This window comes from Sarcophilus harrisii, chromosome 3, assembly GCF_902635505.1.
Source record: "Sarcophilus harrisii chromosome 3, mSarHar1.11, whole genome shotgun sequence".
Lineage (NCBI taxonomy): Eukaryota > Metazoa > Chordata > Mammalia > Dasyuromorphia > Dasyuridae > Sarcophilus > Sarcophilus harrisii.
Window position 1 is genome coordinate 461,005,802 of NC_045428.1, and position 27,788 is coordinate 461,033,589.

The window sequence follows — 27,788 nt, forward strand, 5'->3', positions numbered from 1 at the left end:
GGAATGTTGGAATAACAGGAAAGTTTGGCCTTGGACTAATTAATACAAAATTAAACAGGGCAGAGAGAGAGAGTTTTGCCAAGGTAACTCACTGGTCATAGCAAACACTTTTTCAACAATCTAAAATGTGTCTTTATATCCAAAAGGTGACTCTACCAATGGATATCACTAGATGATTAATACAGAAATCAGACTGATGATATATTTACCAATCAAAGGTGGAAAACCTCTATATAGTCAGTTAAAAGAAGACCTGGAGTTAACTGTGACTCATACCATGAGTTTCTTATTGCAAAATTCAATCAAACTGAAGAAAGTTGGGAAAATCATCAGATTGTAAAGATATGATCTAAACAATATCTCTATGAAATTGGGACAATGAATAAATTTAAGGAATTAGATCTGCCTGAAGAACTATAGGAAGAACTACAGAAGGCAGCAACAAAAGATATTCCAAAGGGAAAAAAAAAAAAGCAAGACATCAAAATGGCTGCCTGATGAGACTTTCAAAATAGCCAAGGAAAGAAGGAAAAGAGAAAGGGAAAGATATACCCAAGTGAATGCAGAATTAGAGACAAGGGCAGAGAAGAAGGTTTTCTTAAATAAACAATGCAAAGAAATAAGGAAAAAAAACAATGAAATTGGAAATACAAGAGATCTCTTCAAGAAAATTAGATATATCAAAGGAACATTTTGTGGAAAAAGTGGGCTGATAAAAAACAAAAATAGACCCTTAAAAGAAGAAGAGATTAGGAGGAAGCAAGACTACACAGAACTATTCAAGAAAGATTTTAACATCAATGATAACTACAATCATGCGGTTACTGAGTTAGAACCAGAAATCCTAGAGAATAAAGTGGGCCTTAGAAAGCATTGCTAACAATAAGGTGGTAGTATTTCATCTGAATTATTTAAAATCCTAAAACATGATGTTGTTAAAGTGCTCCACTCAATATGTTAGCAAGTTTGGAAAACAATAGTAGCCATAAAATCAGAAAAAATCAGCTTATGTTTCAATATAATAAAGAAGGGTACTGCCAAAGAATGTTCAAATTACTAAATGATTATATTCATTTCACACACCAGCAAGGTTATGCTTAAGATTCTGCAAGCTTGACTTTCAACAATATGTAAGATGAGAATTAGCAGAAGAGCAGGATGACTTTCAAAGAAGCAAGCAGAGGAACAAAAGACTAATTTGTCAACATTCGTTGGATTATGGAAAAAACAAGGGAAGTTCCAGGGGAAAAAAAAATCTACTTCTGCTTCAATGACAACACTAAAGCTTTTGACTGTGTGCACTACAACAAAATGTGTCAAGTCCTCAGAGATGAATTCTCAGAATTTCCTGAGGATCAAGAAGCAATAGTTACAACTGAATATGGAACAAGTGGTTGGTTTAAGATTAGAAAAGGAGTATGACAAGGCTCTATATTGTCAACTTATTTAATTTATATACAGAGTACTTCATGTGAACCACTTTGATGGCAGAAAGTAAAGATGAATTTTAAGTAGCCTTTTGATGAGAGTGAAAGAGTAGAGCATTAAAGCTGGCTTGAAGTTTAACATATTTGGTTTTTGGTTTTTTTTTAAGATCTTGGCAACTGGTCCCCACCACTTTCTGGCAAATAGGAGAAGAAATGGAAATAATGTCAGATTTCATATTTTTGGGCTTAAAAATCACTGCAGATGGTAACTATAGCCATGAAATGAAGAGAGGCTTGCTCCTTGGGAAGACAGCTATGTAAATCTAGACAGCATACCAAAAAACAACTATCTCAACTTGCTGACCAATTTCTGTAAAATCAAAACTCGAGTTTTTCCCATAATGGCGTATGGTAACTGAGAGCTGAAGAATTAGGAATGAGATTATCGTGGAGGTTTAAAAATAAGAGTTAAGAGAAAACTTTGATTGAATGTTTAATGAGTAAAAAAATTGCAGTGTCAGACCAGGGCTTAAGGAAATCACTTTGTCAGCTATGTTGAGCATCAGTGGGGAGAATAAATGCAACAATCAATACTGAAATGAGAGGTTAGAGGACTATGGATGCTAACTGGCAGACAGAATTACTGTCTTGGTTATTTTTGTTTAATTATTTTGTTTCAAAGAAAGTTGAAGGAGGAAGCAAAGACTAAAGAAGTATACACAGGGAAATTATGATGCTGTAAAAATACATTAATAAAAATGTTCTCACAAGAAAAAACATTAAAGTTTAGAGTTATCCAAAGGACAATGTTAGGGTACATATTAGGGTCGAGAAGCCTGTAAAAGGCATTATCAATGAATTTTCTTAAGCGGTATAAAAACTGTCATCAGAGAGATGACAGAAAAAGAATTGGAATAGTCAGTCATGTTGTAAGAATGGGAGTTAATTGATATATATACTTTATTGATATTAGTGCAATGTCACAGGACTGAATGAATCCCCTATAAAGTAATTCTGAAACACATGCAAAGGGAAAAGGAAGAAAATAAGCATTTATATAGCACATTCTATGTGCCAGGAAGTATGCTCAGTACTTTTACAACTATTATCACATTTGATTCCTACAACAACTCTAAAAGATAGGTGCTTTAACTATACTCATTTTGAAGTTGAGGAAACCAAGGCTGAGGTTAAATGACTTGCCTAGGATCACATAAGCTAGTAAGTTTTTGAAGCAGATTTGAATTCAAGTCTTCTTGAGTCTGGGCCCAATGCTCTATACATTGTACCATCAATTGCCTCTAATGGACAAGAACTACACAAGATGGACAGATAAAGATTGAGACTTGTTAAAAGTAATAATTATACTGATACAATCACAGATTCATCAGCAGCTAAGTATGTTCTAAATCTTGGTCAAAAGTTTTTGCTGCTAAAGTCCAAATCAGTGATTCTCAAACCTCATTTTGAAATATACAAAGTTATTTGTATGGACTAATCATTAAGGACTGTCATTAAGTCCAAATAAAATTGTCTAATCCATTTTTATTTGAAAATATACATACTATGCCATATTTCTGGCCATGGGAACATATCACTAAACCTAAACATTAAAAGTACCATCTCCAAAATACCGGTAGTCACTATAAGCTAAGTCTTTGATCATTCTTCAAAGAATTTCACCTAAAAGGTATTGGGAGTCATTTAGCTGAATAGGAAACTCCCTTACAACATCTAACACTTGAATATCTCCAGTAAAGAATCTGATACTTTCAAAAGTAGAATATTCCACTTTTGGACAGTTTTAATCATTACAAAGTTTTTCCTTTACATCAAGTTAAAATCTGCCTTTCTGTAAGTTCAATCCATTGTTCTGTCTTCTAAGATCAAAAAAGAAAAAAAAATCCTCTTCTATCTGAAAACTCTTCAAATTCTTAGGATTATAGAGCTAAAAGGGACTGTAGCAGTCATCTAAAATAACCCTCCTTTCTCATTTTATGTCACAGCAAATTGAAGACTAGATAAAATAACTTGCCCAAGGCCACATGCATAATAAATGGGAGAACCAGAATTTGAAAACAGATCATCTGACTTTACATAGAACACTTTCCTATTTAATAATAAGACTATGTTCCCTTATAAAATAGATTTTGCTCTATACAAGAAAATAAAAGAGACTTGGTCTAGGGCTCATAGACAAATACACTTTTAATCTACCATAATATAGTATATATACTCTGAATTCATCATAGTAAGAATTGCTTTAAGGCCGATGCTTATACTTCAAAATGTGACTTTTTTTATACTGCTGAATGTGATTAGAGATAGTAAATATAATACCCCCTCTCTAGCCCAAGTCATTCTAAAATCAAAGTGAAGTTATAAGCAAGTAGTTAAAATTAAAATGCTTCCAAAAATGTCTTAAAATCTAGTACACAGGATATTTGCACAAACATACAATAAATAGGTTCCATTTAATTTAAATTTCCATTCTTTAAAATGAAGTGTTACTGCTGGTAAGTTCTAAATCCCCAATGTATTTTTATAATGACCCGGTATCAAATCATAAGTTCTTGTTATTGCTCTTGGTTGTCTTCCATATGTCTATGTCCAAGAGTTGGTAAATTTAACAAATACATAATGCAAAGTTGAAACCTGAAAATCCTTCCTTTTGGCTTCAATTCCTGCCAGCCCTTTAACTCCAAGGATTTCTTCCTGCTGTACAGTTACAAAGATTAGCATTGTTTCTATTTCTTTTCAAAATATACTAAGGAATTATCTTCCTTTTAATGTTAGAACAGAAGTTCTCAAAGATGATATGATGGAAAAGTTTCTTAGACTTAAAAAAGGCAATATTTCTCTCTTTAAAAAAGATTCTTAAGGATCATAAGCTTTAAGAAGTATTACTGTAACTGTTTGGAGCTATTAAAAAAACAAAACTAAACAGGTTGGTCTACGTGTCAAAGCTAAGGTCATAACTATGATTGAGCTAAAAATGTTACGGGATTTAGAGCTGTAGAGATTTCAGAAAACATCAATAGTCTATGGAAAAATTGGGATACTAATATACTGTTGATAGAATTGTAACTGATCCAACCATTCTGGAGAGCAATTTGGAATTATGACCAAAAAGTTATAAAATTGTTTATATTCTTTGACTCATCAGTAACACTGTGGTAGCAAAGAACTGGAAATTGAGAGGATGCCCATCAATTAGGGAATGACTAACCAAGTTTTAGTATATTAATATGATGGTATACTATTATATTGTAAGAAATAACGAACAGGTTGCAGGTTGAAAAACCTGCATGAAATATTGGAGTGAAATGAGAGAACATTATATATATTGTTCAAAGAAAAACTGTGAATGACTAAATAAACTTATAAATATTAAAATCAACTACAAAGGACCTAGAAAAAAGATTTTACCTATCAATCTATAGAGAAAAAAACTGGTAAACAAAAGTATGCATAGTATGGTTTTACATACACACACACACATACATGTGTGTTTGCTGTGTGTGTGTATGTGTGTGAAATGATGGCTGTAGTGTGGGGTAGGCAGTGAAGGAGACAATCTGGAACTTATAATGTAATAAATTTTTTTAAAAAATAGAATTATCTTTATAACCCAAGAAGCTCCCAGTCCATTTTATAAATGAGAACACTAAAGTCCAAAAGTTAAGTGAGTTGCCTCAGGTCACAAAGGTGGTAAGTAGCAAAATTAAGAGTTGAACTTAATGATAAATCTATGTGCTCTTTCTACAATACCATACTGCCCTTAATTTTGTTAATATTTAAAAATTCATTCTCTGTACACCTGTCCCTTTCTTCCTATTCTATGAATAATAACCAACATTCCTTCTGAGAAATGGTCCCTTTCTTAGATGTCTCTAAAAACTATATAACAATTTCAAGGAAAGTAGCATTTCTAGGCTCACTATACTCTGAAGTTTTAAGTAAGATAAAAAGCAGCTTGAAAAGAATTCTTAACACTAAAGCAGATTTTATGACAGATGATACTCACCCTGGGGCTCCTTACTGACTTGGGATAAAGTGAGTGCAATGTTTTCAAAATTCAAATTAGAGAACATGCCAAAACTTCCAAAGAATTATAAAGAATATAGTCTAAACCTTTTAATGTCTGGGGAACATGTTAAGGTTCTTTGTTACAACAGTGATTACAAATGTGATTTTTAAAAATGAATTCAGTAAATTATTTATAAAAGGACATTTTCTAATATCACCTCTAAATTAGTAAGAGGACTTTCTAATTTACTTGTGACTAGGAAAGTCCACTAAAAAGAGAAAAACATCTCTGCAGGAATAGTAACAAAACAAAAGCTTTAATCTGAAATCCTCTTAAAGAATCTTAAAGTTGTTTTTGTTGTTTGTCCTTTATTTCAGGTCAGCAAAAAATTCTTTCTGGAAAAGAATTACCCACTAACTATGCTGTTAGATTTAGATTAGATATAAAACACCAAATAAGTTTGTCTCCATTTCAACCAAATGTACTAAATTAAATTTGTCTATTTTTTTGCTTCTCTGCTGAGATTTATATTCTAGATACTATTAGACTGAAAGGCTCTTTGATACTGACCACATCACAGCAATAGTAAGAGATTCAAGGTTCACTAAGAAAGATCTGGAATAGACAAAAGGAAGTATTTCCTACCATCAAGATGATTAGTCCAAGTTATTACTAAAGGATGTTGTAGATTTACTACCCCCAGAAGATCATTAGAAAGGCATCTTAGACTATGCTTTTAAAGTATGATCCTTCCTGAAAGACAAACTAGATTATATTTTGAAGATCTTTCTACTTCTAGGAAAACATTATGAGAATGTTTTTATACATATAAAATCTAAACAAATGGCTCATTGGGCAAAACATTCAAATTATTCTTAAATAGAAAAAGTTAGGACTAAGTAGTACTTAAAGCAATTGGTTAAACCCATTAAATATAATTCTTTATAGTGGGAATTCCATACAAAAATTTCAGGAATCTTCTTATCTTTTGTTCACTGCAAAATAGATATTCAGCAGAAAAGGCCATTTTTTTAACTCCCAAATCCTCTTTTCATAAGATACTATGCAAGGTTTCTCAGGCAGTGTTTCAAACTAACAATCTTCCTCAACTCTTGAGACACAAAAAAAATGGGAAAAGGTCAAGGAAATAGTTATTAGTATAAATAAGGAGAAAAGCTCTCCCTTCTCAATTTTTCTTTAGCGTCTTACTTAGTGCTTCTGATACCCAACCTTAAAACCTAAATTTTGGATACTAGAGATAATATGTATTGCACTTTGTGATCTATCCAAATCCAATTAATTTATCCAGAAATATATATTTTTTAATGGAAAACAGCTTATCATAATGCACAGGGTACTGTACTTGGAATCAAGAAGATCTAAGTTCAAATCTTGCTTATAACATTTACTAGCCAGATGACAAAAGATACAATAAATGATATAATCTATGTAAAGTTCTTTGCACTTAGCTTTAAAAAGCTATAGGAATGCCCAATATTATTTTTTATTCAGAACAGGAGACCTTTTTGATTTTAATGAGAAAAATCATGCAAATTATATAACAAATTTGTATTAAATTAAGGGTGTTATACAATACCATATCTTTGAGCTAGACAAACAAAACAAAATATAAGTGAACTTTAGTAAAGTCAGCAAGTTCTTCAAAGGCAGGGAGGGATCCACATTATTTAGTTTTACATCTTTTCCAAGGTATTCTGTACCTTGTACTAAGTTGGTATTATTCAATGATGTTTATTGATTCAGAGATAGCAATACATTAATAAAATTATGTAAAACAAATGTGATAGTTTCCCATTCATTTACATAATAATTTCAGGTATGCTTTACCTTTATTTATTATTTATCAGGGTTTAAGCATGGTCTTGTATCTATATATAACTAAAGAACAATTGACAATGGCTTTTACTATTTAATGCTTCTTATCTTCTTATAAAATCTTCTTATAAAAAGTTCCTCAAAAGTGAGAATCTTTTTGTTAGGTTTAAAAAAAATCAACTATTAAATCTAATTGTTTTATAAATTTAAAGGAGCCTGCCTATATCAACACCTTCCTGAACAATGCCTCCCAGTTCTATTAAGAAGAATGGAGAAGACAAGAATCCTCTATTATGATTAAATATATTGCTAGTTCAAAATGAGTCAGTAAAAGATACAGAATCACAGAGCCTAAGAGTTGGAAGGATCGTCTAATGCAACATTACCTAACCTCCTAAAATATCACTGAGTCACTGAAAACTATTTTCTTGGACAGTTCATTGACATTTTAGAAAACTCTTGTTTTTCTTTACATGCAATACAGATGTCCCTCTGAAATTTCTGCCAACTGGAGGGCCTAGTTTTGCCCTCTACTAACACATAAAACAAATCTAAGAGCTTCAAATTGAAGCCTGCTTAGTATGTCCTCTCCTGATTCCCAGGCCTTCTCTTCTCTACTCTAATCAGAATTTAGTTTTTTCAAATGAAACTCATATGGCACATTCTCCTCTCTCTCTTCTTCATTTTCCTTACTGTGCTAATAATCATCTTTGACACATACTTCAGTTTGCCTATGTCACAAAATATTAATGAAATAATAGAGATAAAGCATCTTTCAAATTTTAAGGCCCTGAATCATTTTCATTATATGGTCTTCCTCAAATGTATCTCTAAAAACTGAACACAGTATTACAAATGTGATTTGACCACAGCAGAATTCTGGATATTAGGTCCCTCTGAATGTAGACTAAGATAGCATTAACTGTGTTGATTCATATTGAGCTTACAGGTCACAAAAACCCACAGAACTATTTAATCAGAATAGGCATCTCAATAATATCTTTCTCAAATAGTACCCATAAAACTGACTTTTAAAGAAAGTACAGACCTTTGTCCTTAATGAAATCATGTTGTTAATTTATGGCCATTGCTTTAATCTGCAGAATATCTTCTGGATCATGTTTTCTAACACACAAAAAGCATCCCTCTTAGCTTCATGATATACTTTCTACAATTTTATCCAAGTAGCTAATAAAATAATTAAATGAAGAAGGCTGAGAATGAATCCCTGAGGCACTCAACTACAGACTTCTCTTTAAAGTTGACAGCGACTCATTAATATTTCTTCATTAGTCCAATCATAGCACAAATTATTAATCTACACAATCATATTAAACATATATCTATCTTGTTCACAAGAGACTATTAAATGCTTTGCTGATATAAAACAATCTAGTACCCCTGCTTTCCTAGAGAAGATGAAATGGTCAATTTAAGTTCCCACTGAAATCTGGAAGGCTTACCTTTCAATTTTCTTCCTAAGTTCTCTTTGTTTCTCTAGTTCTTTTACTTGTTCCCTCTCGATATCCATGAAAAGTCGTCTGTATCTTAAGTACTGCTTTTGACGCTAAAAGAAGAGTTATAAATTTGCTAATAGCCAGCTCTCAGAGGACTTTCAAATGACAATATATGTATTTCATATATGAGGAAGCTGGCACAGGGCCTTGAAAAGATTCTAATTTCCTTCTACTTCGGATATTCATTAGAAGTAGTGCTTTAAACTGTACTTCTGGGGCACCCTGCATAACATATGTGACTATTTAAAGATATATTGGACAAAGACAAAGCACTAATAACTTAGTTTTTCCTCCTAAATAAAGTTATGTCTACTTTTTGTTTCTAATAAACAGATAAAAACCACAGAGAGAAAGGTACACAATGCTAAAGTAGGTGACAAAATAAGAATTAATTTAAGTTCCCATCAAGAGAACTCTTACTAGGTGATGATAAAATTTCACAGATAATGCACAAGTTGGGAAAGTATTTGTCCAAAGGGTTAAAGTAACATTAAATCAAATGCTATTATGGTTGACAAATGTTTTAGGAAACAATCTTCCTGAGAGCAGCTAAGTGGTGCAATGGATTAAGATCTGAGTTCAAATTTTACCTCAGACACTTACTAGGTATATAACTCTGAGTAAGTACCTTAACCATTGTCTCCCTATTTCCTCATCTGTAAAACAGAAATAAGAATAGCATTTATCCCTTAGGATTGTTGTAAGGATAAAATGAACTAATATTTGTAGAGCACTGAGCACAGTACCTAACTCATAGAAGACTTTATATAAAGGTTAGCCAGCTATTACTATTACTGTTGTTATTATTATTATTATTATTGGCAGGCAATGGGTTTGTGTATATCCTATTGGCATAATGTCCAGTCTTTGGGTAAATAACATTAGTTTAAACTAAGTTTAGCTCCAAACAAGGCAATGAAATGACAAGGAAAAGCCCCTGAATTGATCAAAAGCATATATTTAAATTACTGAAGCAAATCAAAATTATATGAATCATTAAGTATAACTTAGGATTGTTCTAAGATTTCAGAATTTGCTGAAAATACACTTTATGGTAATTAAATTGCTGAAAACTTGAGATAATTTGCAAACTATTGTATCTAGCTCTTTATGGCCCCATTTGGGATTTTCTTGGTAAAGATACTAGAGTAGTTTGCCAATTCCTTCTCCAGCTCATTTTATAGGGGGAACTAAGGCAAACAGGATTAAGTGATTTGCCTAGAAATACACAGCTAGTTAAGCATATAAGGCTATATATGAACTAAGAAAGAAGAGTCTTCCTGACTTCAGACCTAGCACACTAACCACTGACGCACCTAGTTTCTTGATCATGTACTATTTCATGAATTCACAAATTCAATAGTAGTGCATTTAAGTTAGCATATTTCACATACCTCTTTCTTATCTTCTTCTTGGTCTATTCCACATTCAAATGTTGGTAAATATTGTAATTCACTTCTTAATCCTGATTGGGGATTACCATGAACCTGTAAAACAATCCAAATATATTTAAAATTCAAATTATGAAAAGTTAACCTGAGCACTTTTTTTTGATATTTTCTTGTTCTTTCATTTTTCAACACTAAGCTAAATTTTACAAAGAACTCAAATTCAAAACAAACTACACATAACAGAATAAAAAACAAAAGAACAAAAGAAGCCAAATCAATCAATCAAGTTCACAGGGTAGAAAACAATAGATAGTTTGGTGAGATTAACATCTTAAAATTAACACTGATCTTGGTAATTTATACATGCTGTGAATTTATTCAGGGTTGAATCCAAGCCTAACAAAAAAAGGCCTAGATTCCAAAATCTCAAGAGTTTGATATCTATAATTCAGATTCATTTCCCTTCATGGTAATGTAGTAGAAGCAGGAGTCTGAAATATATCCTTTGTGACATAGCAAAGAGGAACATGAAATTTATTTCTTCCATTAAAACAGAATTCAATTACAACAAACTTATTATGTAAATTTTAATATGACTACTCAAATTCTAGAGAACCCCCTAGAAATAAAGAAAAAGGCCAATATGACATAATGGCAGAGCTACTCCTGCCATCTAATACCAGCATTACAAAAGCTTTGACCTGATTTCATCAAAATAAAAACAAAAACAAAAACAAAAGTTTTCAGACTGAGAATTCAGTGATTATTACCCTTTTGATTTTTAAAAATTCACCATAAGAGTAAATGTTGAAATTATCTTTGCATGTATTTTGAAAAATAAAATCTATTATAAAAATATTTCTATGACCTATTATCAGTAAATATAGATAAGCAAATTATCAGTAAATTTTTATAATACTTATAAAAAATAATTTCCACAAGGAGGAAAATGTCAAAAAAATTTTCACTTTAAAAAAAATTGGTTTAACTCCCACCTAAATCATAACACAAGGATGATAATTCTGATGAGGGTTTCTACATCATTAGATGAAGAGAGTAATAATCAAGCACATTTGAGTACAATGCCTTGCACACAGTAGTTGCTCAATATACTCAATACTTACTATGACTAAATGAAATACAGAGACAAATTACATAAAGGGGACAAACGAATAGCAATAATTAATAGAGGGCGAAAAAAAATAAAAAGGGGAAAACTATATTATGTATGCTGAAAAGCAAAAAGATTAATTTTTCAACAGCATGAGATAGAGTTCCTCCTATCACACTCTCTCCTTTGCTTATTAAAGAGCTTATCATCTATTACTACCCTCTTTATCACTTGAGAATCTTTGGCTAGTTACCTCTTTAACTGTGTAAATATTCAACACTAACATCTTCTATTCCAGCCTGCTCAAAGGGAAAAAAGAGCAAATCAGCCACTACCACACAGCACCAACAACTATACCAGAAAGACAAGGATCACAACATATTTATAATGTACTAGACACTTGTCCTATGGTTCTTAAGGAGTTTCTAAGGACTACACATTAAGTCTCCTTTTACAAACTCTAAGTGACCAGAAAATAGTAACTGCCAGACAGGGTAAAGTTAACAAAAAATGAACAATAATAACAGCAAAACACCCCACCCAGCTACCATAAAACATACAATTCAATCACTGTTTTCAGGGCTTAGGCATTGTGCCACATCACAGCTGGTGACACTTATGAACCGCTCAAATGGTGTGTGTCATCATGCTTCCAATAACTTAGTTATCTAAAAAGAATGAAATCACCTAAAGAGAAGATATTGAAATAAGTCAGGAAACGAAGTTATCCCTAGCCAGCTGGGTTGATGGAAACTACTTTCAATAGGATTTATCTCTTACCCGAGGAGTTATGAAATTTGTGTTTGCAGTATGCCAACTTAGTTGATTCCTAATGCCAAAAGAAACTATTTACATTGCAAAGTTCAATGACCTGGAGAAAGGATTCCTAGTTCCAAGGTTACAAGTTCTAGTGTCTTTAAGCAGCAGCCAAAAATCGAAGCAAAAAAAGTTGTAACCTTAAATTATGTTCCCAATTTCCCAGTCTCTTGCTTACTCTCCCAACATCAATTCCAGTCTAATCTTAGCAACTCCAATACAAGTTACTTCTGTTTGCACTCTTCCACCTGATCTCTGCAGAAGCATAAAGACTAAGTAAAACTTGTTGGTGGCCTTTAAGAGGCAACTTCTCTCTCGTTTTGTTTGCTATGCTGACATTTGAGGGAAAATACTCATAGCCAATAAGATATTTTCTACAAAGACACAAACTCCATATATAAATAGTCCATATAGGAAATTTTCCAAGGAAAAATACTCTTGGCTACAGTAAGAAGTATGGGGCAATTTTAATAGTCTGAATAATTCTGATACAATGGAATAAAATAGGACATTATTCTTTTAGCTCCATGCCCAGGTAGTACTACTCTTATTCTACTAAATCGGTTACAATAACAATGCTAGGAAACTCCAGCCCTAATCCTGAGATTACTCTCTGTGGCTCCCTCTACTCTTCAATCTGTTCTGCAGATTCCCTGGAAGATATCAGTTTTCATACTAGATGATGTCTTCCAAACACACACAAAAAATACAAAATATTTTTTTTGTTTACAAATGAATACATTAGTGATACTACTTTATGCTTTGGTGACATCCATAAGAGCAATTTACATTTTAGGACATAAGACAGAACATGGAATCCTTACCCCAATTCCATAAATCTTAATGATACTAACAAGTCTCAATCCAAATCCTACATAGTTATTACTTTTTGCTGCTCTTTGTCATCTCTATAGGATTCTACAGGGAATAAATGCTTTTGTTCTTCTCTCACCGGTAAAATCCAAGATGACTGTCTGAAAAGTGTTTTAATTTAAAAAAAAAAAAAAATATATATATATATATATATATATAAAATCTAAATTACCTCTACACTTCAAGATAGAGATAATATGACAATGATAATATACCATGATTGATTCAAAGCAATTCCAATAAACTTGTGATGGAAAGTGCCATCCACATCCAGAGAGACAACTATAAGGACTGAATGTGGATCAAAGCATAGTATTTTCACCTTTTGTTATTGGTTGGTTGCTTTTTTTTTCTTATTTTTTTTTTCTCTATTGATCTGACTTTTCTTGTGAAGCATGATGGATATGGAAATCCATTCAGAAAAACTGCACATTTTTACTTATATCATATTGCTTGCTGTCTAAGAGACAGAGAAAGATTTGGAACACAAAGTTTTGCAAAAGTGAATGTTGAAAACTATCTTTGAATGTATTTGGAAAAATAAAAAGCTATTTTAAAAAGATAATATACCATGATTTCAATACTGGGTTATTCAAATCCAGGTAAATTGAAGGACTTTAATTAATATAGATATTTTAAGTTTCCCAGATCCTAATGCTATATCCCCAAACCAGTTGCAGCATAGACTTGGCAACTTCTGTCTCAAATTCTAAGTAATTTAAGTAAATCTAAGTAATTTCCTGTGGTTGACTTACTTCTTTAGTTTCCTTGTCTTGTATTTTGCCTGGAAGATGGTTAGGAAGGGGCTTTTCCATACCCTTCACATCTTCATTAACAGATGATCGTTGTCCAAAATATGTTTTCTGAAAAAGAACAAACAAAACATTGTCTGGGAAAGGGCAATACATTAAAAATAACACTCTAAGGTTTCATCAAACATTTTGGAATAAGACTTAGTAGACTGAATTCATTTGGTATATCAAGGGATAATAAAGACATACTAATCAACTTTCCAGAACCTAACTTTATACTGCCAAAGCAACAACTGCAGCATTATAGTACTAGCTAGCCCTAGCCTTAACGCAAGAGTTTATTTTCGCTATTCCTTCCTTTCTCCCTTTGGATTAGAAGGAAAAGATCTGTCTCATCTCTAGAGGAGAGTACTTTCCCTCTCACCTTATTCAAATAGGGGCAATATTTGAGTGGCATACCCTAGGCATTGGTGAGAGACCTCAGTGAGGCTCTCACTAACTTTAAAAGACTGTCTGATACATTATAGAATAAAACAGGCTAGGTGATGTATACCAACAAATATTACACCCCCAAGTCTGATTGCAAAAGACACCAGTCAGTATACTGACTGCCACTTGTTCTTGTGCTCTATAGTGGAAACAATTCCAAAAAGTTCATGGTTTTATAGTCTGGTAAAAAGATAAGCAAGGGAATTTTTTTGATTCTATGTTCAAAGCTGAATTAACATTTATTAGCCAGGATGATTCTGATGCAACTAAAGGCAAACCAAACAAGGAAATAATTTAAAACAACTGGAATTATAGATCCTCCTCCTTTTCAGAGTGACAGGTTGTCACCTCTTGTAATTAAGGGAATAGAAAGCAGTCTAGAATTGAGGGGAGGGATAATAAACGTGATTTCATTCACAAAACAAAATCTGCTCACAAGGATTTGAGTTTTTTTTGTTTTTTTCCCCCCCCAATGGCTTACCCAGAAAACATAGAAATAGTTTTGAGGAGGAAGCACAGTCTGATTTCAATGTAAAAATAATACTTTAAACTGAGTGGCGCCTTTGACACATAAGATTGTTTTATACAATGCTGTTAAATCTGATTTAATCCTCCCTTCTTATGAATAATGATTTCAAATCAAGTTTGTGGAGAGCACACTTTCTGGAAAAACATCAGTCAAATCACTAGAGCATGCTTCACACAATGCTCCATATCAGACCTTAGGATCTGATAATCCTGATTCAATTACCTGCTTTTACCAGCATCTTGGAGCCAAACTAACACTCTAAAACACAGTGCTGCTAAATATTCTGTGTTTGTAAAGGCCTCAGAAAGTACGTCACTGGGGAGTGTTTACGCAGAGAAGTAGCTGTTTCGCCAAGTTCCTGACAAGGCAAAAACTGAATTCTGCTATTGACTTATAATTGACTACATAGAGAAGAAAACAACAATAGCAGCAACAATAGCTGATCTTTACATACTGCTTTAAAACTATGTAGCATTTACATATATTATCCCATTTCAGTTTCACAATGGCATTAGCCACTGGGGATCAGGTAGGGTTTGGGGAGGATGGTGGTGCCCTTATAACATTATGGGTAGAGAATTTAAGGAAAATTTAATTCGTTTGGACATATTGAATTTGGTATGTCTATGGGACCTGTAGTTTGAAATTTCCAAGAGGCAGTTGGAGAAGTAGGATTACAGCTCAGTGGAGACTAGAGACAGAAATACAGATCTGGGAACCAGGAACATATCAATGATAATTGAACCAATGGGAGCTAACTTTGATTAAAGTTCCAACTCCTTGCTGTGGCATCCAAGATCCATTTTCTCCCCTCCTTCCCCATCTTCACCCTTTCTCCCCATGTGGCAACACCCTATTTTTCCCAAATTATTTCACATTATAGAATTACAGAGCTGGGACTTCAGAAGTCAATCTGGTCTAAATCACACTTAAATAAGATTTTCCCTTTACAACATATCTGACAAGAGGTTACAAAAGTTTTATCTGAAAACCTCTAGGAAGGAACCTATTGTTCTTTGTTAGTCAAACTAAACTATCATGCCCCTTAAATCTGATGCTTTCCTATTGAACTGGATTTGTTCCTGTTGTTCCATCTCCCAAAAGATCAATAAAATTTATTAAAACATCTACTGTGTGACAGGCAGTGTTGAAGACACAAAAAAGGCAAAAGATAGTCTCCTGCTCTCAAGTAGTTTACAATCTAATGAGGGAGACCAGATACAAACAAATACATACAAAGCAAACGACAGACTAAATAGGAAATAATTTCAGAAGGAAGATACAAGAATTAAGAGGGCCTTGGGGAAGGCTTCCTGTAGAAGGTAGGATTTTAATTGGGACGTAAAGCAAGCCAAGGAGGTCAGTAAGTCAGAGAAATAGAGGGAAAGCATTATAGGCAGGGGACAGCCTGGGAAAATGTCCAATAAATCCTTAAACCCAATACAATCCCTTTGTGCTTGATAAAGCCTAGATTCAAATCCTGTATCTAGTGGTTATTATCTAGGTGATACATTCATAGTTAAATATTTCTGACTCCAAATCTAGAATCCTATCCATTATCATACGCCGTCTCTAAGCAGGAACAAAAGTTATTCTAAAGTTGCTTTTATTGAGTCTATAGAAGATGAGCTTACATCTCAATACTCATTTGACTACAAAAAGCAGTCATTTTATGTACCTGTCTGTAGAACATTAAATATTTAAGAACAAAGGACGATGACCTAGACCATTTTCATATGATCCCTATTTTTTAAAATGTTAGAACAAAGAGTTTTAACAGTGTAACAACTATTCACCTTTGTATAGAACTTTAAAGGTTTGCAAAGTACTTTATATCCAGACTATCAATTGATCCTCATGATAATCTTATAAAGTAGGTGTTACAATTCTCTTTTACAGGGTAGGATATTAAGAAAAGAAGTTATGTGACTTGCTTTAAGGTCACAGATTATAAAAGCCTGAGAAAAAATTTGGATTTAGATTTTCCTGAATCCAGGCCTAGCATTCAATCACAAAACCTCATAAAGTGGTCAAGTGCCCCCATCTAATTATTTATTAGTTGAAATTACATCACTGAATATCTATAGAGATAATATGCATTTAGTACAGAGCAAGAAGTATTAAATAAACTGGAAAAAAAAAAAGGAAAAAGTATATTTGTTTGGACTTATCTAAAAGAAAGATATTCACAGTGTAGTATACAGAATATAAATGTTTATTCCCTTCTCTTCCTTCCCCCAATATTCCCTTCAACTACTCAAAGCTTCATAAAAATACTACTCTGAAACCTCAACACAGTGTGGAGGTGACCTAGGCTATGTCAATAAAGGTCAAGCAAGTTCTACCAACCTATGAATACCATGTCTGTGATGTGAAAGCCAGCTTATTTCAATCAGAGAGGTCATAAACTAGTAGGTTGACTACTAAGCTTTGGCCAAAGTAACTCATGAAATAAAAATATGAAACATTTCTCGGATGGGAGATGCTCCCCTTCTCTTAGTGATGGCTGTCAGTGCTAGAAAAGGGGTTAGAAGATGCAAAGAATCAAATCTTTTAGACGTTCTATAAACATGAAATTTAATTGTCAGTGCTCTGAATGTAAGATCCCAAAGAAAAATGAGTTGTTTAATTATAAGAGAAATTGAGTAAGTTCAATACTGACATCCTCAATGTACAAAGCCAAAAGACAGAAGGAAATTGGAAATAAATAGAAGGATAAGGTGAATATAGTTGAAAGAATGAGTTCATTATGCTTAATTAAAGGCAACAAGCAATATCATTACATGGGATACATGATCAGCTTTCCTTGAAATACTTTTGATGAATATAAGCAAAAAGATTCCTATGGAGATAACTACAACGTATATGCACACATATAAGAGAAAAAGAAAAGAAATTCTATGAATAGCTTGACAAGATCCTCTAAATCAAAACATGCTTAGTATCAGGGACTTCAAAGTAAAAGTAAGCACAATAAAAAATGGTAAAAAATATGATAGGCGATTAAGAAATTAAATTAAGTCAAAAATTTATAATAATGGGTCTTATTTATATAGCAATTTAATGCTTATAAAGCACATTATAAATATTATCAAATCTAATTCTCAAAACGATTCTTTTGAGGTAAGTGCCACAGTTATTTTATAGATGAAGAAATTGAGGGAGAAAAAAGTTAAGTGAGTTTTCCCCCAAGTATCATAGTTAACTGCCTGAAACAGGATTTAAACAAGTCTTCCTGACAAGTCCAATATTCTATCCAATAAACCATCCTGCCTTTCTATTTATATCTACAAAGCTGAAACAACACTCATAGCTAGAATGACTGTGGTGACAAATACTAAACAGAAACCTCATACCCATTTATTTTTCTTTCAATAAGAGATTCTGAAAGTATAAACATAGTGTGTCCTGTACATCATCACAACATCCAAGAAACTATTAATTACTAATGTAGAAATATTTTCTGACTCCATGGATTTGAACAGATTATCTAATAAAGAAAAGGACAAAAGGAAAAATTTACATCATATTAGAAAGGTGTAGAAGATTAAAGAGCACAATGGAGCAATTTATCAACCCAGTAGGTCTACTTTCATCTCTATAAAATCTCCATGAGAATGATCTGCCTATATATTGAAAGGAAATCTTGATGAAAATAAAAGGAACAGGTGAGCTTCTACAATTTTCACAACAGATAACATCTTCCTACTCACACTGATAATTGAAAAGTACAAGAAACACAGATTTTGCTTTTATGGGTGATTATAAAATGTCATTTGACTAAGCAGCAAAAAATTGAGCCTTTCAGGTTTTCCTTTAACTGAAGTTCTCCAATGTATATGTTAAGAATCTTTTAGATATGCAACTAGAAAAAAATATCCAATGATCTCCAACTCTCAAAATGAGGCATAAAATAGGGAATTGTTGTTAAAGTGTTGGCCAATATGAAGAAGAATGTCTAGTAGAGATCTAAATAAAGATTATTTCCTGGAGATGGTAAAATCCTCCAGGTGGTTTTGTTCGGAGCTGCCATTGTGCTGACTGCATCAAGTCACAGAAAATTAAGGGGATTCCTCAAAGAAATATAAAACTAATCAAGAGAAGAAACTGGTCACACTAGAAAAGCTAAATGAATTAACTATAAAACCCAGTTGGATGGGTGGTCATTTGACAGTCCAATACCTTGAACAGACAGGCAATATAGATGGATGAGGATTGAATGGATTTTGAAAACAATGAAGCACTTTCAATGATTCTAAGCTGTTCTTTGAAATATATGCTCATTGACCCACATGTGCAAAAATGTTTGTGGCAGCCCTTTTTGTAGTGGCAAGAAAATGAAAACTAAGTGGATGTGAATGGCTGAATAAGTTATGGTATATGAATATTATTGTTCTATAAGAAACAATCAGCAGGATGATTTCAGAGAAGTCTGCAGAGACCTACATGAACTGATGCTAAGTGAAATGAGCAGAACCAGGAGATCATTGTACATGGCAACAACAAGATTATACAAAGATCAATTCTGAAGAATGTGACTCTTTGCAACAATGAGATGACTGATGCTAGTTCTAATGATCTCGTGATGAAGAAAACCATCTACACCCAGATAGAAGACTGTAGGATCTGAGTATGGATCACAACATAGAATTTCACTCTTTTTGTTGTTTGCTTGTATTTTGTTTTCTTATTTTTTTTCTTTTTGATCTGACTTTTTTTGTGCAGCAAGATTATTGTATAAATATGTATACGTATATTGGATTTAACATATTTTAACATGTTTAACACATTTTGGATTACTTGCCATCTAGGGGAGGAGGTAACGGGGTAGAGGGGAAAATTTGGAACACAATGTTGAAAACTTATCTATGAATATGTTTTGAAAAGAAAAAGCTTTAATTTAAAAAAGAAATAGATGCTTATTTTTTTAAAAATTTCTTTTAGTAATGTTATATGGCTGCTAATGGATACATATCAGTTTTTCAGGATATCAAAACAGCAAGTAAATTAGTAGGAAGAGAAATTTGCAATAATGGACACAAGTAAACTGAAATATATTACAAATTACTTATATGCAAAAAAATGGAATAAAAGATGTATCACCCAGAAAATCTGTGATCAGAAAAAAGAGGGTAGATTACTCATATAATTAAAATGAGGCATATCACATGGACAGCCTGAAGGGTCATACTGGCACCCAGAAAACCTTAAAGAAGAAAGCCCTCAAAGGTATGGTTAGATATTTTATGAAAGATTTAGGAAAGGACATGGACAGGAATAGCAAAGAATGAGTAGATATGAATCGGTTGTGATTATTACAGAAAGTAATAAGAGATGGACATTAGTATTCAGATATATGTTTACTAAAAAGCTAACTTTAAAAGTCAGTATAGAACTTAATCATTTGTTATACATTCATTACATATAAAGGCACTGTGCTAGGTGCTTGAGGTACAAGGGGAAAAAAAAGAATGGTTCTTTCCCTTAAAATTTTTAAAATCTATTGGTTATGAAGATCATCTTCAGCACGAAGATCAGAGTAGTTCCAGGAAGAAGATGATGCTAAAATTAAGAGGAAAGAGACAGGAACTGAAAAAGGTTTCTGCTAAGAAGTGATACCTGAGCTAAACCTACAAAGAAACTCAGGATTCTAAGAGGTAAATGTAAATAAAGAATATATTTCAGATATGCAAGCCAGTATTATATGGAATATTGATTTCAGGGTGGGAGAAGGAAAAAGCTAGTAGTCCATTTTAATGTACCTCAAAATACATGAATGTTATATATAAGTCTAGAAAGACTGGAAGCCAGATTGTGGAAGGCCTTAAACAGCAGCCTGAAGAGTCTATATTTCATCCTCAGAATAAAAGGACATCATTGAAAATTTGCAACCTGGAGAATCATATAGTTAGACCTATGCCTTAGGAAGATTATTATCTGCAAAAGTACAGATAATAGCACCTACGGACTTTTATTACAACAGCAGCAATGCAAGCAAAAAGAAGAGCAACAAAGAACAGATATAATCAACAAAATTGGAAACACTGAATATGGGAATGAACTAAGGGGAAAAGTTTCAGATGAATCTAAGACTATGTGACTGAAAGGATAATGGTGTCATCAAGAAATCTGCATAAGTGGATGGTTTTTAGAGGGAAAAAGGAAAGATAATTGGGTTTTAGATATGTTGAATTTGATAAGCTGATAGGACATCTAGAAAATTATATCCAGACAAATGGAAATGGAGAAAGTACAGATATTATTAAAGATTGAAATGGAGAAATTTTATAAAAGCCCTTCATCAAAAATTCAAAAGGAATTCTATAAATTAACCCAAAGTTATATGAGTTCAGTATCCAGTCTTAGGAACTTTGAAGAAAATATAAAAGAAACCAGAGAATGGAATGTTAATCTGTAAACTTGTCAGTTACAGAATATTCTTTAAAGTTGGATCTTTTCCATTCATAATCTAAGAGTTCATGCTGAACTATTAATTTGATTCAATCGAGTTTCTTAGCAAACTAATTTACCTCTTGGGTTGGATTGATGTCTGTGCTATCTTCTGAAAGTCCTAATGGTTTCTCTCCATCAGTAGTTTTTCGAGATGCCAGTTGTTTACGGGCTTGCTTCACAGTTTGGCTAAGCTGCCAGAGAAAGCAAAGAAAAAAGAAAAAAAAACAAGTATTAATACGACTAACATTGGTATTAGTAGTGGTATTAACAACAAGTGTTCTAACAGGAAAATAGGTTCTTGCTATTAAATTTATGCCAAATTTATGACAAGAGGATTATTTTCACAGGAGATTTTTACCTCATTATATTTTTGTATAACAACTTTATCTTCATTATTTCAACTCAGATATTTTTGTTTCATCATTTTATGTTAGGAGTTATTAGTCAAGTAAGTTTTTGACATTATATATTCTTATTTTAAATGTAAATACAAAAATACCCAAAAAGTCTAGATTAATACCCACAACTATTGGATATTTCCCATCTTGAAAGGCAGCAAGATATGACATAAAAAGCATCCTACTTAGATCTGGTTTTGAATCCTATCTTAATCACCTACTGTATAACCAGCAGCAGCTTATAACTACGCAGACATTTAATCCCTCATCTATAAAATAAAAATACTTCACTTTTATTACCAATCACAGTGTTGTTCTGAAAAAAATGAGCTACATCTCAAATTAGCTAAAAACGACAGGAAAAGATGATAAATGTTGGAAAGAACATGGGAAAAGTGGGACACTAACACAATGTTAATAGGACTGTGAAATGATCCAACCATTCTGGAAAGTAATTTAGAACTACATCTGAAGGGCTGTCAAATTGTGTATAACCATTGATACAGTAGGGTCACTACTGGGTCTGTATCCCAAGAGAACATTAAAGAGGAAAAAAGGATCCACGTGGGCAAAAATGTAGCAGCCCTTTTTGTAGTGGCAAGGAACTGAAAACTGGGTAGATGCCCCTCAGTTGGGGAATGGTTGAATAAGTTATGGTATATGAATGTAATGGAATATTATTGTTCTATAAGAAATGATGAACAGGCTGATTTCAGAAAGATGTGGCAAGACTGACATAAACTCATGCTGAGTAGAGTGAGCAGAACTAAGAGAACATTATACATTCTAACAAGATCATGTGATAATCAACTGTGATGGACATGGCTCTTTTCAACAATGAAGCGATCCAAGGAATTCCAATAGACTTGTGATTGAAAATGTCACCCATATCGAAAGAGAACTATGAAGACTGAATAAATGTGGAAGAAAGCATAGTATTTTCACTTTTTTTTTTTGGTTTGGATTTTTTCCCCTTTTGATCAGATTTTTTTTTTTTGGCACAGCATGAGGAATATGGAAATATTTTTAAAAGAACTGCATATGCTGAATCTATATTGGATTGCTGAATGTCTTGGGGAGGGGAGAGGAGAGGAAGAAAAATTTGAAACATAAGGTTTTGCAAAAGTGAATGTTGAAAACTACCTTTGCATATATTTGGAAAAATAAAATACTATTAAAAATTTTTTTAAAGAATTATAACTATTGGATTGTAAAGGGAAAAAAAAGAAATGATAACAGGCTTATTTCAGAAAAGTCTGGAAAGACATTTGAAATGATGCTTAAGTGAAGTAAGAACCAGGAAAACATTGCACACAGTATCAAGATCACGTGATGATTAATTATGATGAACTTGGCTTTTGTCAGCAATATGGTGATTCAAAGCAGTTTTAATACCTTTGAGATGGAAAATGCCACCTGCATTGAGAGACAACTAGAGAGACTGAATGTGAATCTAAGCATAGTATTTTCATCTTTTTTGAGTTTTTTTTTTGTTTGTTTGCTTCTTTCTCACGGTTTTTTATCTTTTGGTCTGATTTTTTTTTTTTGTACAACATGACAAATATGGAAATGTGTTTAAAAGGATTGCACATATTTAACCTAAATCAGATTGCTTGCTGTCTTGGGGAAGGAAGAGGTAAGGGAAAGAGGGAGAAAAATTTGGAATACAAAGTCTTACCAAAATGAATATTGAAAATTGTGTTTACATGTATTTGGAAAAATAAAATATTATTGAGGGGGAAAAAAGGGTTGCAAACCTTAAAGCTCTGTATAAATTGCTGTTAGTATTATTACTATACTCATCCCATCAAAAGGGATGGGATGAGCAAATTTCAAACTAGGAATTCTTTTTAGTTTTTCTTTGCCAACCTAACTGTTTTTGCTATTCCAAACTCATACTCTTCATTTCTATATATCCCTTCACCAAAAAAATTTTTTGCTAGCCTCTACATACACTCTTCTCTCCCATTTTGGATTATCCTTTTCCCATTTTTAAACAACTCAACCTTCCTTTAAACTCTCTGTTGTAACTTCTCTTCCCCAATTAATTCAAACTATGAGCTGTTTTTAATATTACATTTGTCAAAAGTGCTATTATTACATGGTCCTACATACTCATTCTGCCATCCATTATATTGGTATTTATTTATTACTTTTCCTTAAAGTACAGCTTGTCTTAAATAAAACTACAGGGTAATAGATTTAGTACTGGAATCTCCCTGCAGGAAGGAAGGGTACATAATCAACAATTTTCCTTTATAGAGACAGTTAAAGATAGGAACAAATAAGAGTGGATTTGTCTTGTGTCATACATTTTAATAGTGGGAAAAGTCATAACCAATTTCTGGAATGTTGACATAATGCAATTTTCCTAAAGTGAGAAAGAACAAGGTCCATAAACTTCTAGCAAAGAATAGGCAAAGATGAAAAATTTTCAGATGATTATTACACAATTATCTAAATTTCAGGTTCATTCACTCATTACTATTCTGATCTCCCAGTAAACAACTTCCTTCTAGATTCTAATTGTCTTTAAAGGATTTTATCTCTTTTCAAAGATAAAATGGCATTTGTCATCTAAAAGTATTAGACTTCAATGAGCTAGTTTCATGGTGTATAAACAAGTCAAGAAGTTATTTACAATACATAATGAGGCATATGTATAGCTAAGGTTATAAAAGATAAAGTATTATGAATTATTCTTGCTCTTATTATTTGCCAAGTAGTAGGCAGCACTGCATTATGCCATGTGGATAAGGAATCAAAGTCTCCTTTGTAAAAGTCCTGCCGTAAGAAATCATATAAACTTTAAACCCTTTATCACAATTATTGTGTTGCCTGAAGGTATATTCTTCAAATCAACCCCACAAAAAATTTCTGAGAGAAGTTAATATTTATAGTCTTTCCTTTCTCTAGCACCCCTTCTCTGACTAAAAAATCTCTAATATTGGTAACATGGATCAATAACAGCAGGTGAATAAAATGGCAACGTTACTCACAAAATCATTGAAAATATATATATGTATAGGACTGCTTGCCATCTAGGGGAGGGGGTGGAGGGAGAGAGGAGAAAAATCGGAACAGAAGTGAGTGCAAGGGATAATGTTGTAAAAAATTACCCTGGCATGGGTTCTGTCAATAAAGTTATTTTAATAAAAAAATTAAAAATATATACATATATATGAGAGGAATCTACTTATTTGAAGATGACAGTGATCACTATGTTTATCCATGGCTTAAAAAAGCTATTATGTTACCCAAAGTCAGAGTCACATTATGCAAATATATATATTATACTTTGATATGAAACCATGATTGTGATTTATAAAGGCTAGCAATGATTGAAACTTTGCCTCTGGCTCACTTATCACCTTCATGATGCTTTGGTTTAAAAGTCAACCTAAAGGTTGGGCAGGTAGGTGACAGAATGGAGCACCAGCTCTGGATTCAGGAGGACCTGACTTCAAATGTGACTTCAATCACTTACTAGCTGTGTGGTCCTGAGCAAATCACTTAACCTTAACTACCTTCAAAAAATCCCCCAAACCACTAAATCTTTACATAGTTAATGTAGGTGCTTTCATTACATGCAAATGAATATCTGCCCCGATTTTTCCCCCCATATATCTATAGGTGGTACTTGAGAAAATCTTAAGAACAAACTACCAGTCAAATAAAATTAATACCAACAAATCTCACCTTCTTCCTAACAGCCATCAAAAGCTATCCTCCAGCTGACTTGTAAAATGCAGTCTTTTACTTCATTCTCAAAGCCATACTTTTTTTTTTTTTTTTTTTTTGCTGAGGCAATTAGAGTTAAGTGACTCGCCCAGAGTAACATAGCTTAGGAAGTGTTAAGTGTCTGAGGCCACATTTGAACTCAGGTCTTCACTCATGTCTTCCCGACTTCAGGGCTGGTGCTCTATCCACTGGGCAACCTAGCTGCCCCACCAAAGCCATACTCTTAAGAGACTACTAAATGCAGGTTAAGAGTTAAAGAACTATATTTAGTTTCCAGACTTCAGAAGAATTAAAATTAATTTCACTTTGTAACTGATTTCATATTGTAATTGATTCTGTTCTATTTAAATTTCATTTCTATGTCCTTGAGTTGAGCTCAGGAATTCAAGTTTCCCTCTATATTAAATTTATAAAAGTTGTCTCTCATACTAGTAGTCCTTAGAATAATTTGGTAGTCTTTGGAATACTTACAGGACTTATCTTTAAATTCCACAACTTAACCTGGTACCATCCCCCAAAGATATATTGTCTGTCCTTGCCTGTTCTTGTATAATTAGGGGAGTTTTTAATCTCCTCCAAGGAAACAGAAAGTCTGGTAGTTTTGATCCCCCCACAAAGATTACAAGATTCAGATGGGTCCCATAAAACAATTAACATTTTTAACTGTCAGAAGGGGGACAGTGATTATCCTCATGGGAATGCCAGCCCATGTTTCCTGGTATAGCCAATAATAATGTCCTGTTATTTTTACTCTATTATCTACCAAGATTTCTTCTCTTGTGTGTCAATAAAGAGATTCCCCTCTTTCTCATTGGAGTTTCTGACTTTATTGAGGTTTCTGGTCTTATCCACTTTAAGTTATTATGTGTCACTGTGTATTATTTTGCTCAAATCCATGTACCTCAGCAGTTTATACCTTTATTAATTTTATTTCCCATAAGATGTAAAAAATTACAATGCAAAGAGAAAAGCAATCTATATCATGAAAAGGCTCTAAAAGAAAAGATCAGAGTCATTTATGCAATTTTTCCTGGAAAAGAGATGGCTAAAGTAGGGCATAACATCTACAAACACAAAATGGCTAGGAAGAGAAGAGCGAACAATCCTGATCATATGCTTCCAATATTCATAAAAGAAAAAAAGCTGAACAATGGACACTCTGGAAATTTCATTGACAGGGATCACCATCACTTGACTGTAGCTCACTACAAAGCAAGGGCTTAGATCATATGACTTCTTGAAGTCTCTTCTGATGTGAGAACTATTCAATCTCATATGATCTAGGAAATTAAGAAAAGTCAGGCTTGATGCCTCATGGGACCAGACATCTAGAATTAAAAGCAGATTACCTCTTGGTGGCATACCAAGTACCATAAACTAAGAAAAATCTGGATAAGTAAAGAAATAATCCATCATATTATGTGTTGGACCATATTTGACATACTCTATTAAATTCTGGGGTCCACATCTTAAGGGAAAAATGACAAACTATGGAACATTTGGAGAGAGACAATGAAAAGGATGGTGAGGGACCTGGAAACAAGTGTCATATGAGGAAAAACTTAAACAGAAGATATTTAAAGAATTATTTTCAAATAACCGGAACTGTCCAATAAAAGAACAAACTATCACCCAAAGTAATGAGTATCTTGTGACTGGAAGTACTTAATTAAGCTGCAGCTGCATAAATCATAAGTTAGGGATACTGGAAAAAAAAGAGATCCAAGCTACACACAAGGTTGTTGGACTATTTGACCTCAAAAGATCTCTTCCAACTTCAAGTCTATGTTATTGTGATTATAAATCACAATAAAAGTTGATAATTCACTAAATCCTGCTGAAGAATCACTTTCATTCACCTCAATGTGTGACTACATTTCAGGCTCTTCAATCAGGTCTGAGTAAAATGGAGAAGTCAGTTCTTGAATGTTTCTATAATTAAGATAACACCCAGTGACATCTAGTGGATTAAAAATTACAAGAAAGATAAGTTCAGAAAGCACATATTTACATTTTTAAATCTACATTTTCTTCATAAAACTGAATTTTCTTTACAGATACATCACAACTGAGACTACTTTATTGAAGCTTTTTTAAATGGCTAACTTGTTTCAGAGAAATTAAAGGGAATCTACAATAGGTTGCTTTCAAAATTCTTCAACATTTAGCCCCAATTTTGCTATCACTTTATTTCCCTCTATTTTTATATTCATTTCAATCAGGCTGTGACTGTTCAAATACTGGGGCAGCTAGATAGCACAATGGATAGAATGCCTTGTAGTCACTAGGATCTGAGTTCAAATTCAACCTCAGACACTTATTAGCTGTATGACTTTGGGCAAGTTATTTAACCCTGTTTGGCTCAATTTCCACATATGTAAAAAAAGAACTAGAAAAAGAAATGGCAAACCACTCCATTATCTTT

General features: G+C 32.9%; 1 protein-coding gene across 2 annotated transcripts in view; it reads right to left on the reverse strand.

Moving 5' to 3' along the window:
• The window catches only part of CCDC15 (coiled-coil domain containing 15), a 51,546-nt gene that overhangs the window by 15,355 nt on the left and 8,403 nt on the right, over window positions 1-27,788 (reverse strand). For both annotated transcript variants that reach the window (XM_012545134.3, XM_012545132.3), the window contains exons 5-8: window positions 21,302-21,415; window positions 13,757-13,864; window positions 10,205-10,297; window positions 8,757-8,860 (exon numbers count right to left, since the gene is read on the reverse strand). In XM_012545134.3, the coding sequence (XP_012400588.2) occupies window positions 8,757-8,860; window positions 10,205-10,297; window positions 13,757-13,864; window positions 21,302-21,415 (419 nt within the window). The remainder of the gene's footprint in view (window positions 1-8,756; window positions 8,861-10,204; window positions 10,298-13,756; window positions 13,865-21,301; window positions 21,416-27,788) is intronic.